We start from the raw sequence: 17620 nt of genomic DNA, 5'->3' as shown, positions 1-17620 counted from the left end.
AACCCACTAAATTTATTGAAACAATTTGAGATACTAGTTCTGTTTCTTATTCAATCTCTAGTAAACTGAAAGCTCAAACATAAAGCACCAGAAGATATAGTGGGGATGAAGCCCTACGATTGGCCGTCAGCTGTCGACCAATGACGGTTGAGCTCTACTGTCATTGGCCGAGACTGGACACGCCCAAGAAGGCTTTTCCAAATATGGTTATGCGTTCCGTTCAACAGCAAATAGAGAGAAACCTAGTAACAAAATCTGGTGTGGCGCACTCACACAACTTTCCTTGCCGTTATGAAAATTGATCACCTGACGCTAGTGTTCACGCGCATCTCAAGTCTACTTATAACAAAGATCTGAGCCAGCTGGTGACAGGACAATAACGCTGGAGACATACGAGGTCTGCTATCTCTTCATAGTGGATCATTTAATAGAATCAACAGTAGTTGACAACAGTTTGCAATTGGATAATCACATTTTCTCGAATTTCCAGCTTATTTTCAATTTTATTTTACTGAACAATTATAGAGATTTTCATGCTTAATCTTTTCCACTTGAAAGTTTTTGTTTAAATATTGTATCTGAAGCTTGATAATTGGGAATCTAATATCAAACTTTGCATAGACGGAGCGGAGCTCCTGAAATTTTTACAGATATAAGACTTGTGACAGTTGATAGAGCTTATCAATGACTATTCTAGGTATGAATTTAATCAAAATCGTTGGAGCCGTTTTCGCGATAAACCCTGTTTTTGACAACATTTTCTCCATTCTATCCGCCATCTTGATTTGTATTTGATCGAAATTGTTCGTGTCGGATCCTTATATTGTGTAAGGACCTTGAGGTCCAAATTTCAAGTCATTCTGTTAATTGGGGGATGAGATATCGTGTACACAGACACACACACACACACACACACACACACACACACACACACACATTTTTCGGAAAGCAATACTTTTCCTTACCTATGGTAATAGGGCAAGGAAAGTAAAAATGAAATAAATTAGTGATGGTTTTGACAATATCAAGTCGTTTCAATTCAATTAGGGAATCTACCACATCATCTTCACAATAACACAGAAAAAATAGAGTAGTTCCTGAATTTCAAATTTTGTTCAGTTTCAAAGGCCCGTTTGCACAGAAGCCGTTGATATTTAACCGTGATTAATTCCACGAGAACCAATCAGAGAAGGTTTTTTTGAAAAGACGTCTTCTCTGATTGGTTCTCGTCGAATTAATCACGGTTAAAATTTAACCGGCTTTTGTGAAACCGGCACATACAATTATAATTAGAGTTTTTGAGCGGAGTGATTATTCCAGTACAGCAGTAGTTGTGAGACATATATGCTGGAACAATCCCAATCCTTATTATTGTGAACAGCTAAAAGTACTATTTATTGTAAATTACAAACTGTATTTCCATTTGCATAAATACATAGAATGTCGATTTTGAGATACAGAATGAATACTGGATTAGTTGTGAGACTCAATTACTGTATCCCTGCAAAGATACAATATCCTACTTTATAAATGTATTCTAATGAATATCCAAATAAATAAATTTGAGTTTTTAAATATTTTTGTATTTTTTTTTGTTGCAGCTCATCGATCAAACTAATAATACAGGAATGGTTCAAGGGGCGAAACTCACATGTAATAAAATCTCGAGTCGAGTCAAAAAGTAAGTAAACTTTCATATGAATAAATCTAAAATATTATTATCGTTCACTAAAACTAAAGAGTATCCAGTATAAACTCGAAAAAAATATAAAACTATGTGCTTAACACATTATCAAGCACGGAAGGAAATTATTGAAAAATTGCATTTCTTCAAATGCTAATGTAGATTGTTGATTATTATGAAACGAAAATCCAAAGTCAGAGACGCTTTCAACCACGGTGAAAACTTCTGCTTCTGCAAATATTAAACAAAGTTTGAAAAGCTAATTTTTGGGCTCGCATCGAATTTTCTCTTAGCTATTCACTGTAGTCAATATTTGTTGTTGATTATTATGAAACGAAAATCCAAAGTCAGACTTCAGAGTCAAATATTCTGCACGTTATCTGTCGGTTCCGGCTGAAGTATGATAGTCGTAAGGCCCATTGACGACTCAAAATTATATACAGGTGAGGTGGGACCTTCCCGCAAGATACTCCCCACAAACAAAAGCCATACGAATTTACTTTCTGCAAATATTAACCAAAGTTTGAAAAGCTAATTTTTGGGTATTGTTTTGGGCTCGCATCGAATTTTTTCTTAGCTATCTATTCTGTAGTCAATATTTTCAGTAGCAGAAGTCTTCGGGGTGATATGCAGCTTTCAAATTTGGGCTTTCGTTTAGAAATAAACGGAATAATGTAATAATCACATTATCAAGTCTAGACACTGACTTACAATTGAAGGTTGGCCGAAAGAGAAAAAGAAGAAGAAGAAGAAGAAGAAGAAGAAGAAGAAGAAGAAGAATATGTTGATGATGATGAATGAAGTAGGAGCGATAGGAAGAGGAAGAGGAAGAGGAGGAAGAGGAAGAAAATATCAAGTAATATAGAAAGAATAAAACGAGGAAGAAAGAGACCACAAAGAAATCGGGAAAGTACAGAATGCAGTGAACTCTGGTCTTTCCGATGTTTCTGAATCATTCGTGAAATTATAGTATGTATCGGCAATCGTGCTTTTGTCTGGAATACTATTAGAGAAGGTACTCGGAATTGAAAATTGAACTGGTTTTAAATTGTACATTTCAAAGACCCGTTCCAGGAAAATTCTTTGTGGTCAGATTCATAATTTCGCGATACCTGATTTTCTCGATATTATTAGATTTTCTCTCTCACTCTCAATCACTTGCTCTCTCACACACACTCACTCTCTCTCTCTCTGTCTCACACTTTTGATAGATCCTCTATCATGTCTCTTTCCTTCTCTTTCTTGAACTCATCATTCTTCCAACTACTTCAATATTACTTATTCATCTTTCCTTGTCTTGTTATTCTCTTGCAATATTACTCGTTTTCCTTACTCACTCAGCCATCCAATAATCTGTATAATTATATCATCTTCTTTCTTTCTCTAATATACAGGTTCTACCTAAATCACTTTGCATTTCCCTTCTCTGAGAAGTTATGCTACCCTCGATCTGTTTCTTCTCTAATTCCTGTATCCTTTTTTCCTTCTTCTTCTTTTCCTTTTCACTTCCTTTTATCCTCATTTCAAGTTTGTTTTCTTGATCTCTCTTCCTGATAAGGAAGAAATTCTCTTATTTTTGATCTCATTTTTCTGTTGACTCACATTTTCTCTTTCTTATCGTATTCTCACCTTTCTTGTTCTATCATTTTTTCCTCCTTCTTCTCCTTCTCCTCATTCTCCTGCATCTCCCTCACTCATACTCACTTCTTGTCAGTCACCTTTCTGCTATTACTTCCCCTCCTCTTCTTCTTTCTTCTTCTTTCCTCCTCCTCTAATCATTCTTGCTCTTCTCCTCCCACTCATCCTTCTCCTATTCCTCCTCCTTCTTCTTCTCTACCTACTTCTCTTTCTGCATCTTCTCCTCCTCCCACTCATCCTTCTCCTATTCCTCCTCCTTCTTTTTTCTCCTTTTCTACCTACTTCACTTTCTCCTTCTTCTTCTCCTCCTCCTTCTCCACCTACTTCCCCACCACCTCCTTCTCCTACTCCTGAATCTTTTATTTTCGATTTCTCATCATTCACTGAGATAAAATTAATTCTATTCTTGATACAGGTCCTTTTTTCCTTCTCCTCTAATCATTCTTGCTCTTCTCCTCCTCCCACTCATCCTTCTCCTATTTCTTCTCCTTCTTTTTCTCCTTTTCTACCTACTTCACTTTCTCCTTTTTCTCCTCCTCCTTCTCCACCTGCTTCCCCACCACCTTCTCCTCCTCCTCCTGAATCTTTACCTCCCTTATTCTTATCATTCACTAAGATAAAATTCATTCTATTATTGATACAGTTCCTCTGGAATAATTCGTTTTACAGTATTACTCTTATACAATATTTCCAACTACATTTTTTTAAAGAAATAGTTCATTCTACAAAATATTGCAATATTCCAAGTATTTTCTTAAAATGTATGAATTCAGGGCTACTTTCTTGTATTTATATAATAGAATTGTAGTACCCTTTGGAATTAATAAATAATAGAATAAAAATACTTTATAAAGTAAATAATAAAGATTTCATACTTTATAAAATAGAGTATTTTTATTTTATTATTTTCAAAGGGTACTACAATTCTATTTTATAAATTTCAAGTATGGTTTTCCCAATTTCAATTCTTTTTAGTCGATCTACTTATATTATTTTACTAGAAAGGAGGATATATCATGTAGGTAATTTCCAACGATACTCTAATCAACAAATTTTCCTATCAGCACTGTATCATAATTATTTTGAGACCTTAAAAGACCTTATTCTTACATGATAGGTACCATAACTTACATAATCTATCAACATAGGATTGAACAAAAAGTAATTCTCAACAATATTTTTATCATAATATAGTCTAATTCATCCTTACATTATATTTTTCTAGCCAATGTACTACATGTGGATACCTTGATCCATATCCTTACATTAGAGAGGCAACTAACATAATTTATTATCATAGAATTCAAAAACAGTTAATGCTCAACAACATTTTTGAATTACATGTGGATACCTTGAACGATATCCTTACATCACAGGGACAACCAACATAATTTATTATCATAGAATTCAAAAACAGTTAATTCTCAACAACATTTTTATCATAAAATAGTCCAAATTATCCTTACATTATACAGTATTCACCGTGTATGAAGCACATGTATGTAGATAAAGTGAGAATCCCCTTCAACAGTGTCAACATTTCTTGAATGGGGAACATTAATGTTGTTGCATAAGGAATTCTGACAGTTTATAGTGAATCTTACTTGTTACTAATGCACATATATGTACGTCAACATGGGTAATCCGCTTGTCTTCATAACTACCAATTATTTTCCTATGTTTTAATGCAGTTCATTAGTATGTTGAGATTCACTTTAAGCTTGCAGTATTAGTTGAACGAGGAGCGTTTGTTGTAGTTTACGAGGCATTCTGCCAGTTTTGAAGTGAGTCTCACGAATGCATTGTGTAACATCAGTAGACAACAGTAATTGCAGTAATATGCAGCTATCAGAAAAAATACTGAAGAACAAGGTGCAGTTATTTTTCAGATTGCATTACGGATGGATGTGTTTTGCACTTGAAGTGTTCTCTGCAATTTTGCTAAGTAGACAGAGTTTTGTGGATTAATTTGTAATATTTTGAAAAAGGTTGGGTTTTGTGAAACCGTGGATAGCTCGAATCTGAGTAATCTTATTTTTGAGAAATAATTCATCAGGGTAAATTCATGGTAGTTTTGTGAATAAGTTTGGTTTTTTGAGAAAACGTGGATAGCTCGTATCTGAGTAAACTTATTTTTGAGAAATAATTCATCAGGGTAAATGCATGGTAGTTTTGTGAAAAAGTTTGAGTTTGTGAAAACGTGGATAGCTCGAATTTGAGTAATCTTATTTTTGAGAAATAATTCATCAGGGTAAATTCATGATAGTTTTGTGAAAAAAGTTTGAGTTTGTGAAAACGTGGATAGCTCGAATCTGAGTAGGTGATCTTATTTTTGAGAAATAATTCTTCAGGATAGTTTTGTGGAATAGTAAATTGGTGGAAGGAATAAGTAAGAATATTTTCGTGGAATAACTTTGAATTAAAGACAGTTTTTGAGTTTTGTGAATGTGTAGATACGTGGGAGGAATAAGCAAGAATATTTTTGTGGGAATCGTTTTGTAGAATAGCTTTATTCTGTATGAAATCTTTAGTTTAGTGGAAAAGTGGGTAGGTGAGAGGAATAAACAAGTACAAAAGAAGGAAACAATATTGAATAAAGGAGCAAAATAAGAAAAATCTGATAAATTAAAAATTGTGGTAGATACATTTTTTTGGACTTGATTTTTTTGTACAAATTAAGTTATCATCTTTACATAACCTCTAGTCTGTGTTTTCCAAATTAAGGTTTAGAGCAGTTTTGGGCAAATGCCTGTTGTTTTTACCTTAATTGTATTTGTATATGAAAAAAAATAATAATTTGATTTTAAAAATTAAATACAATAAAGGAGCAATATTAAGGAACAAGGAACAAACGAAAATAAAGAATATTTTTGTGAAAATCGTTTTGTGGAATAATTTTGTATCAGAATAGTTCGAGGAAATTTTATATTAGGACAAAGAATATAATCTGAAGGTTTCAATTTGAGCCCTCATTTTTTAACTGGCGAATTTAAATTTTGAAAGAATAAATAAGAGAACGCAGTTTTTGTCAATATTTGCAGTTGAAGGAGTGTTCGGGGTGATTTACAGCAATTTCGTTTACAGCAATTGAAATTTCGTTTAATAAAATTTATTCATTAATTAGCATTTGAACAATTGAAACTTCCAATTTATTTCCATCTGTAAAACGTAGTTTATTAAGGAGTTTGAACGAATATTTTATTGAAAGTTTTTAGTTAGATTAGAAAAGTGCTTATTTTACTGTAGGCCTATATCAGGTTGAAGAAGGTGAAACGATTGTTTTTTTCAAGAAGAGAGGAACTAGTGAGGAATATTTTGTTGAGTAGAAGATATTCCCAATAAAAGATTTTGAAAGTTGGTTGGAATTCGAATACTCTGATATACTGTAATGTTTTAGTGTGTGTTATCAACTGTAGTTTTGCCTTAGTGTGTATTATTTTTGTGTGAAATATTATAATTTTTATAATGAAAGATTCGTTATTTGTGCGTCTGCTTTCCGAATTGAATGGATTTTTCAACTCTGGGTGAGTCACTAACTACTATTTTTCCATTACTCTGGTTAGAATAGAATAGAATATGTTTTATGGTTATTGAAAGGGAATTTATGTTTATTGATGAGTGTCAAATCTTTTTATTTGATCGAAAACTTTAGTAGTATTTTGAAGTACAGTACTTGAGCTATTTGAAAAATAATCACATGGAATCCAGGATATTAGGATCAGAATCCTAATTTTTTTGCTTGCAATGTGGTTCCCATTTGAACGTCTGCGCTTCAATGAATGAAAGAATTTGAAGGAAAAATTTTGTCCAACTCCTCAATTTTTGATAGATTTTTCATTTTTTCATGTAGGCCTATAAGTGGAGATCATTGAATGATTATACTAGCTGCCAATTTCTCTGTACATTTCTAACGATAAATACTGAATAGCAATGATTGGAACCTTTCACTGGTGCGAAACGGTGACGGGAGCGGGAGCATTTCATGCAACCAATTGAACACTGTTTCAAAATTCTTCCTTTGTGTGTTTTGCACCGGTGTAGGTCTACCCTAGGCTTCTAGAGCCCGAAAAACAAGGAAATTAACAGTTTTGGGCTATAAGCCTGTTGTTCCTTCCCCAATCATTCATAGTTGAGAATGATATTGTATCTATCAATTTATAAATAAATAAAAACTGTTGAAAGAAAGACTGAAATACTCTTAAACTGTAAACAGTTGAAACTGTTAGAGCCCTATGCTCCATCCAAGTTTAAACTGAATTGGATTAGTTGGTAGTTAAAAGTCGAAATGCGGAAGATTATAAAATTAATGCGCTCATAGCTTAATTGCATCCAACTTGAGTTAACTGCTTTGAACATACGGTCCTTAAAATGCTTCATTAGAGTTAATCCTCATTACTCATAAAGTCCTGAGCATTCTAAGACGTTTTATAATCATATTTATAATGATTAAAATGTATTAATACAGGGCTACTTATTTTTATTTATAAAATAGAATAATAGTACCCTTTTCTTGAAATTGATAAAATAATAGATTAAAAATGCAAACTATAACAATCTTCAGAGGATGGTGAAACTAGTTGTTATAATTTGTATTTTCAATATATCATTTTATTAATTTCAGAAAAAGGGTACTATAATTCTATGTTATAAATTATATTGATTAATTATTATTTTAATAATGCCATGCTATGCTTTCTGATAGAAATTCATATCTCTCCATTATAATCATGATCATGATCATCATCAACATCATTGTCACTCACCTATTACAATCATTACACATATTACATTCACTCACCTATGTGAACATCATTAAAAAAAACTTAAGAAAAAGGAATAATTGATATTTTTAATTTGCAGGTCCAAACAGGATATGGTGCAAGGCCTCCACTTTGAGCTTTTCAGTAGTGAAAATGGTCATTTGAGGTAAATATCACACAATATAATAGGATATAATCAATAATATTAATTATTGTATTTGATAATTTTCATGGCGTCAAGCCAGTATTTGAAGCAAGAATAGGAATGAGCAGCAATTGAATTGGAAAAAATCAACTGGAAATAATTTTATAATAATCACACAATTGTTTATTATGAGAAGATTAATTTCTCTCATGAACTAGTTTCGGAATGTATGCTATTACTACGAACAATTCATATTGATGAGTTATACAATAACTGCCAAATTCTTCAAATAAATATGAGAGTTAGCCTACGTTGTTGTGTAGGAAATTTACATAAAAATAGGAAATTCGAAACTTTAAACTGTAAACTCTAGGAAATTCTAAACGCTATGAAATATCGTCTGCTTACAAGCAAAATGCACCAAGTCGAAAAATGGACAAAATGAGGTTTTTGCACTAAGTGATACATTTTTCGATGCTCTGGTGGAAAGCACTAAGCTCTGATGTTGATATTTTCATAGATACAGCTGATTCAGAAAAGCATCAAGTCAGGTTGTGTTGTTTTATATCAGGAGAAAAGCACTTAAGAACTTAGTTATTTCATTCAAACTTACAGCACATTCTTGATCAAGGGAAATGCATTAAGTCGACTTGGTGCATTTCACCAGTAATACAAATCTTATTATATAACACAGATAATTAGAGTGAACATGCAAACTTTAAAAATGGTTTTTCTCAAAACTATCATTTTTGACTTTGTGCCTTCTGCTTGTAAGCTGACGATATCAAGAAATAATTCCACTTAATGAATGGATGGTCACTTGAAAACTTTGAAATTATTATATAATCATTGTTCATAATTTGGTTTGTCCTGTATGTATTTTAATTTGTAGGTATTTTGATTGATAATTTGCATGTACTTGACGCCAGTATTTGAAGCAAAAATAGGAATTCTTTCTCTATATATTGATTCATACAATATGTGCATCATCAAAATGATAGGGAGAGAAAAAATAGGGTAACCTTGTGCTATTCCTCTCCCAAATTTAGATATAAGGTTACACATAGTCCCAAATAGGTCAAGTCTTGTAGTTGTTCACTTAACAAAATGTTCAGTCCTTTATTATTTTCACAAAGTAGATTTTTAATTGATGTCGCGTTCCATGAAGAAACACTATTTATAATAACTTTGTTGTAGTTGAGACACTGTGTTACTTGTAAATATTTGGAAAAACACTTACTTTTCTTGGAGTATTGAGGAATGCATTTGACTCCTGAAGAGGAGCTTCATCAGTCAGAGGCTTTTTCAAATATTTACAAGTAACACAGTGTCTGAACTGCAACAAAGTTAGATTTTTAAATTTAGATACTTCAAAACCAAACATAAAATAATATAAAATGAATTCAAATAACATTTTTATTGGGGAAAATTCAACTCAATATATGAATGAGTAAATTATCATTCATTATCATAGATTACATATCATATAAATAAGCTATGAATTGAAGAGTTTTGTAAAATCTGAAGAATCGATTTGTAGTTTCCAGTTTTTTCTTGTGATTGATTCTAAGTTGTCCATCAATAATTCTAGGAGATCGACAAAAAAGAATGAAAGAAGCGGAAAACCAGACTTGCACTTTGAAGATGAAGACGAAGAAGATGACGATAGCAGAGAAGGAAAACAGAATTGCGTAAGTGATGAAAAAATCATAGATTTCATGTAAAAAATGTATTCAAATTGAACTGGTTTATGTATTGCACAATCATCTTCCACGGATCATAATGTGAAAAACTATCGTGAAAAAAATTTGTAAATGCTAGAGTTGAAAACTATTCTGAAAACTGATTTTCAGTTATGATAATTTACCAGAATTTTATTCACAACTCGTGTATGATTATGGATCTACACAATTCCAAGTCTTTGAGAAAAAAACAGACTGAAAAAGTTAAATGAAGTAGAATCATAGAGCTTAAGATAGCATAAGATAGCCTTTTCTTCCTCTATGATAAATTTGATGAAAATTAGAGAACTTTATGAAAATGTAAAATTCAACTTACAATGGTCTAACAACTGAAACCAGTATCTCGTTAGACTTTTTTTCAATAATTTGTAGCTCTGACACCTTTGAGTATACTTTTCTATAATATGGAGAGATATATGAAGGTAAACGCTATAATGACAGTGGATTAGATTAGATTAGATTTCTTTATTTATGTATGTTACACTATTTACTGTGTTATACACTAATTTACATTAAATGACGGTAATGCTAATTATTCAACGAATTTTACAAAGTATAGATAATTAATCAATGATAATAAAGATTGAATGCAATTAGAATAACGATTAAATAAAATTTATTGTAATGTAACTTCATAAATCGGCGGTGTTTCAACAAATAATTGTTGATTCTTTAAAAAAGGATATAAAATAATATCCTTCCCATCAACACACGACCGGGAGAGAGACAGGAGAATAGCATTGCCGATTCTCTGCCTTGTCACTGTCTTCTATGTAGAGGATAGTTGATATCCAGTTATATCTCAGTAATATAAAGTGTTCATTCTTGCTTAAAATAATAAATTATACTTTATTCGTCAGGAAAAATATATCTTTCTATGACTGAATAATAAATATTCATGATTGAGATGAAATATTTTGTTAATTAACTATATTTCCACATTGTCAAATAATGATCTGGCAACGTTGTGAAGCCGGAAAGGGAAAGTGCTATCTACTATGTTGAATGAGAGACAAGGATATCAACACTAATGTTGATCAAATACTTTCGTGGAACTCACTTTAGGAAGGTGATACGAAGATGATACAACCATGATAGACAAGGATAGCAACACCACTGTTGATTAAATACTGTCATTATAACGTGCACCTCACCATAGGAAGATGATACAAGGATGATAGACAAGGATAGCTATACACCAATGCTAATCAAATACTGCCATTATAACGTGGACCTCAATATAGTCACAAGTCCGCAATATCACTTTCACCACTACACAAAATCCTATTGAATTTCTCATTTATTTCTCGTTTAATAATTTGATGTCTCAGATTAACAATTTGAGCGGGAGGAGACTGTCTAGCTTGGCCTATGGCAGGCGTTCTTGCCCCTGACCAATAGCAGTACTCGCCTATTAGTATAAAATCTGCTGCTCTTGTATTTAGTATTTATTACACCATTGACAATGGTGTAATAACCAAAAACCGGTCTTTCTAAGTATCAATAAATCTGTGGTTTTTTGACAATTTATTACTCTTTTTCATTCAATATGAATAATTACCACAATATCAACTTCTCAACTACACAAAAAGATTAACAATTAATTTTATTTTCAGATCAACAAATGTTTTGATGCCTTGTTGTACAGCCTGGGTTTATTATCAGGTGCACTGATGGGTATTTGCCAGCCTTTCATACTAGTGATGTATGGAGAATACACCACCTCGCTCATCTCACGATATACGCCCAATTCAACTGAAGAGAAACTCTACTTCCTGAGCCAGTTCGGAGGCGGACATTTCAAGTAGGATTCTAATTTATTTACTCAAATACATTTCAAATGAATAATTTTGATGAATTGGCATAGCTAGCGAAGCGAACTTATGCGCTAGCTGCCAGCTGCATGAGTTGTCTAAATAAAATAAATAAATATTTTTATTGCATAAAAAGCTGTACAATTACAACTATGGCTAACGTCAATTATAAAAACAAATTAAATACATGAAAATGATCAATGTCACAAAGTATAAACACAAAAGTACAATAAGTTATCAACCACAGCTATTAATTGATAAGTACACAATATTATTAAAATGTATCCACTAACTACAATCTTCAAAAACATTTGCTTACAAAATGATGGAAATAGTGCACTCTATTATTTTTAAAATTCTTCTATCACTTGTACGAAACACATCTAGTTCTTACGTAAAACGTGCAAACAGAACAATCAGGTCGATGTTTAACTTTAAGTTTGGGTCTTGTCGTGATCGAGCTTCATGTGAAGGTGCATACAGAATTATGCGCCATGAACAAGCGCATTTTACTTTTCATCAATTGTTGCTATGCTTATTATATTGTATCTTACTGTTCCTGTACAAACACAAATATGATGAGCTGATAAGAAGTGCACAAATATAATGAGCTGATAAGAAGTGAAAAACGCGTGTTCGTGGCGCATAAGTCTGTACGCATCTTTACACAAGCACATTGTAAAGCATGAGAGTGTACAGACGATATAGTCTCGGTCGCGATTCAGGACGATGATAATCCAAACAAAAAAAATACATGGTACAAATAATATTTTTAAATAATATAATAATTGTACTACACGTCGGCAAAAGAAATATTTATATTGCCACCTGATTATTGTAGGATCGAAAGCTAAACCGCGACCAACTCGTTCTGTTCGCATCTATACGTACGAAAAGGTAATTCTCATTTCTTGCTGCATAAAATAGAAACATTCATTCCAATGTATTCCTCTTATTCTTCATTCAAGTCTTATTTTTTAGATATATAAATATAAAGAAAAATAAAAATCTCAGTACCCTTTTTAGAAATATTTTATCACAACATGTTTCGAACATTTATGCCATTATCAAGTGATATCATTTTTAGATATAATATGACTGATGATGAACTCCATGAATTCTTTCCTCAACTTGAATGTATAATCTATCTTCTATGTGTTTTCCACTCCATGGTTCGTGTTCTAGATCTATGTTTGTTTGGTGTCTCACCTCAGCCTTACATGAAATACAAACATAAAATTCATCGCAATATATTCTTCTCATTAATGCTGTGCCAATCATTAATTGTTAGTACTTTTCCAGATATAATATGACCGAAGATGAACTGCATGAATTTGTTCTGGAAGATTCGAAAGCTTTCGCCTGGGGCTGTGGTCTCCTCGCCTTGATTCAGTTTATTACTGGAGTCATAACTGTTCTCCTTCTCAACTATATCTCACAGAAAAGGGTAAGTTTCGTTACAATTATAATTGTTATTTAGAATATTGAGTAAGTGAGGTTTACTTCAAACTGTTAGAATTCCTTATGAATAGCATTAATGACTCCCATTCAACCAAATTAAATAATTACTAATCTATAAAATAACATCATATTACTCTTTCTTGAAAAGTTTTTATATGTCTGTCTGTAGTTTTCTGCTCGTAAGCAGGTCCTTCTATATGGCAGCAGCCCTCCACTCTCTTCTATTCTCTGCCAGTCGCTTCGTTGCATAGTAGCTCATCCCCTCCTTGATGTCGTCCAACATTTTGTATCTTCTTCTCCCTCTTCCTCTTCTCCCCTGAATGGTCCACTCCATGGCATCCACCAACAAGCATTGCCTTCTCATCCAATGTCCCAGCCATCTCCTCTTTCTTCCCTTTATCACATCCAGCAGACTCCTTCCTTCCCCAACCCTCCTAAACACCTCCTCGTTTGTAACTTTATCCCTCCAACTGATCCCCTCCATCCTTCTCCATATCCACATTTTCCAATGCCTCAAGCCTCCCTCTTATTCTCCTTTCTCAGCGTCCAAGTTTCTGCACCATACAGTGCCACACTCCAAACATAGCACTTTATTAGCCTTTCCTTAGTGTCTTGTCCAGTTGGCTACAAAGAATTCTCTTTTTCTTATTGAATGCTGTTTTTGCCATAGCAATTCTTACTTTGATTTCTTTGTTGCATTTCATATCCTCTTCCATTATGCTTCCTAAATACTTGAAAGATGATACCTGTTCCAACTGTTCACCCTCCAGTACAGCATTCCCCATTCTTGCTCTCCCTGCACCAATTCTCATGCACTTTGTCTTCCTGACGTTTATCCTCATTTCATACCTCTCACAAGCCTCATTCACATCTCTTAACATTCCATTCATCATTGTCCAGCTATCAGCCAGGATCGTCATATCATCTGCAAATCTTATGCACTCTATGTGTCTTCCTCCAATGCTGACTCCTCTTTTGCCATCCAAACACTCCTGCAATATATCCTCTAGGTAAACGTTGAAAAGGATTGGTGACATACAACATCCCTGTCTCACTCCTCTTTCTATTCTACTCTCTTCTCCAATTTCGCCCTCTATTCTCACTCTGCTGGTCTGGTTGACATACAGGTTCCTGATTAGTCTCCTCTCCTCCCATTCCACACCTCTTCTTTTCAGAGTATCCATAAGTCGGTCCCATCTGACTCTGTCAAATGCTTTTTCCAGATCCACAAATGTCCCTCATTATTTATATAAAATAACAAATTAAAATAACTAGTTTCGATGTTTCACAAGGGCTACTTTTGATAAGTAGCCCTGAATACATACATTCTAAATAAATAATTACTATTAGTGATGTGCTCTTCAAACTGTCAGCTCTCATACTCACTTTGAATTTTGGTTCATCAATATTAATAACTGAATAATCGGGTGATTGTGTAAAACTAATAACTGAATAAACAAATCTGATTCAATATATTCCGAATTTGATTAAACACATAAGTTTTATATTCCCTTCCCTATCTTATAAATGAAATTCACCAGTAAATTCCTAAAATCTCCCTTTTATTCTCCACTTTCAGGCCCGGTTGCACAAAGCCGGTTGAATTTTAATCGTGATTAATTTCACGAAAACCAGTCAGAGGAAGCTTTCATGGAAAGACGGCTTCTCTGACTGGTTCTCGTGAAATTAATGAGAATTATTAAAATTTAACAGACTTTTGTGCAACCGGGCCTTATACTTTCTCCTTCTATCTATCATTTCCATTCAATTCTTGCTTCTTTAGAACATCAAATTTTCCAGTATCAACTCCACTGGCATTGGTGAATATTGTTTTTTTTTCTAGATAAGCCTGAAGAGACAACAATTTCTAAAAGCAGTTCTGAGACAAGACGTGGGGTGGCATGACACCCAGCATTCATCAACTAGCATATCTGCCTCATTAGCTGAGTAAGTTTTTCAACTTAAATCTACCATCTAAGTTTTAAACGTATTTACCAAAAATAGAGCGGAGAGAGACTTTGTAAACTAAAATTCACTCATAATAGCTCTGATATTGTGAAGCTCAAATTCATTCATTTTCAATCATATAATGTTGTATTATTCAAAGTATTCCATTCAAGCCTAGCTATATTTTCATAATTCAATCATTATCAATGAGCTTGTGGGGAATTTGATGTGTTTGACTTGAGTCCATAACTGTACTTATCAGGTAGCCTATTCGATTGTGATTGTGTATAGGCTATAGTATAATTTTGTTAGTAGTCAATATATTGAGAGAAAATGAAAATAGGTAACCTTCCATATTCCTATCAATGCATGTCATGGTTTGACCTTCTTCTTCTTTTTCCTTTCCACTTCTTCTTCTTCTTCTTCTTCTTCCTTCTTCTCTTTTAATAACATAATAATAGCATATTATTATAATAGCATAGCTCTTTTAATATATTGTATAATAGCAATTGATTTTTAATCTTCTTAATACCTCAAAGTCTGCCTCTTGCCTGTCTCCTAATCATTTCAATGATAAATGTTATTGAAAAAGAATAAATGTACCATGAATTACATGCATAAATCATTGTAACTAATTAGTATATTTGATTCATCTTGTTATAATATTGATATTTATTTAATCACAATTAACAAATATAGTGCTCTCTTTTGAAGTACCCGTATTTCAAGTAGCCCTATCAATATAATACGTGAGTGATATTCATTCATTTATTGAAAATTAGCAGATAACCCGTGCACCGCAAGGGTTTAATTGGAAACTTGACAAACTGAAAACTTGACCTACTGGAATCTTTAAGAACTGAATATAGGCCTATAACCATCCTCGGTTAATTGAGAATCTATATGCAAAATTTCAACTTAATCAGTTGAGTAGTTCAGACGTGATGATTCTTCACTTTTTGTGTAGTTGAGAAGTTGATATTGTGGTAATTATTATGCATATTAAATGAAAAAGACTAAGAAATTGTCAAAAAACACAGATTTATTGATAATTTGAAAAACCGGTTTCGGTTATTACACCATTGTCAATCTCTGATAAACTGTTTAAACAAATTCTTAGTCTTTTTCATTTAATGATGATGCTTCATTCGTAAATTTCTTATCCCGTGCGCGTATAAGCCAATTATTTCCTTTATTATAGTATAGATAATAGATTATATTTAATATAGTATATCAATAGAAAAACTAATAAATATTTTTATGATTTTCCAGAATAGAGAAAATAAAAGAAGGAACAGGAGAGAAGGCAGGGATATTTGTTTACTTGCTGTCTTCGTTTATCTTCAATGTGGTCATCTCTTTCTTTTACGGCTGGAAACTCACCCTGGTCATGACAAGTCTTTGCCCTATCTTCATTGGAGCGGCAGCCGTTGTTGCTAAGGTATACTAGATCAATGATTGAAGTATAATCATTATTTATTGAAATTATGATTTGCTATTAAGCATTCCTCAGTTATGAGAATGAGTTATGAAGTCACACTTTACGCTTTTTGCTGAATAGCCTAGTTGAAATTTTATAAGAATACTCAATCAAATTAAAACAATAATAAACCAAATTATATACCCGTTTCTATAACAACTCAAATTTATTTTAAAAATGTAATTTGCAGATGCAAAGCTCTATGGCAGCGAAAGAGTCAGATAGTTATTCAAGGGCTGGTGGGGTGGCGGAGGAGGTGTTATCAGCCATCAGGACTGTTACCGCTTTTGGAGGAGAGGAGAAAGAAATTAAAAGGTGATTATGATTAAATTATTATGATTGATGAATGAGAAAAAATAGTAGACAATAATGACTATATGAAACAATTATATTAAATATCAACTAAGAAATCATATAAACTTCTATCATACTGTTAACCACTGTATATTAGAATAAATTCTTGTTTTATTTTAACTTTTTTTATTTTTTTAGTTAGCCTATCTTGTAATAAATTATGAGATAGTATCTCTCATCGAATTTCCTTCTAGTTGTTATCTCTGTCTTCAACATTTGCAGTAACAGGAATCTTCAGGGTGGTTTACGGCATTTAACTTTGGATTTCCGTTTAGTAATAATCTGATAAATTTCTGTCAAATGTTCCTCTTATTTATTTTCTGTATTATAGGCCAGTCTGTTTATAATTTTGCTCATATATATTGTGAATATCGGGGCATCGAGCTTCGCTCGTTATTTATTTATAAACTATTGATAAACAGAACACAATTCTTTAAAATGATTAGGGAAGGACTAACAGGCACAGCCCAAAACTGTTTCTTCCCCGAATTTTGATTTTACACTATAAATAGTCCAGAAAGTAGGTTATGTTCCATACACTTCAATTCAGGTTCAATTTTCAGTCCAAACATTTAAAAACAAAAAAGTTCTAATT

At 32.7% G+C, this 17620-nt stretch overlaps 1 protein-coding gene across 3 annotated transcripts in view; it reads left to right on the top strand.

Moving 5' to 3' along the window:
- Positions 1-17620, top strand: part of LOC111044220 (multidrug resistance protein homolog 49) — an 88314-nt gene that overhangs the window by 34317 nt on the left and 36377 nt on the right. For all 3 annotated transcript variants that reach the window (XM_039438727.1, XM_039438729.1, XM_039438728.1), the window contains exons 2-9: positions 1602-1681; positions 8183-8248; positions 9819-9918; positions 11586-11773; positions 13086-13230; positions 15088-15191; positions 16464-16632; positions 16862-16986. In XM_039438727.1, coding sequence (XP_039294661.1) covers positions 1602-1681; positions 8183-8248; positions 9819-9918; positions 11586-11773; positions 13086-13230; positions 15088-15191; positions 16464-16632; positions 16862-16986 — 977 coding nt within the window. The remainder of the gene's footprint in view (positions 1-1601; positions 1682-8182; positions 8249-9818; positions 9919-11585; positions 11774-13085; positions 13231-15087; positions 15192-16463; positions 16633-16861; positions 16987-17620) is intronic.

This window comes from Nilaparvata lugens, chromosome 12 (genome assembly GCF_014356525.2).
Source record: "Nilaparvata lugens isolate BPH chromosome 12, ASM1435652v1, whole genome shotgun sequence".
NCBI classification, from domain to species: Eukaryota; Metazoa; Arthropoda; class Insecta; order Hemiptera; family Delphacidae; genus Nilaparvata; species Nilaparvata lugens.
Note: the sequence above shows the minus strand (reverse complement) of the source record. Positions and strands in the feature narration are given on the sequence as shown.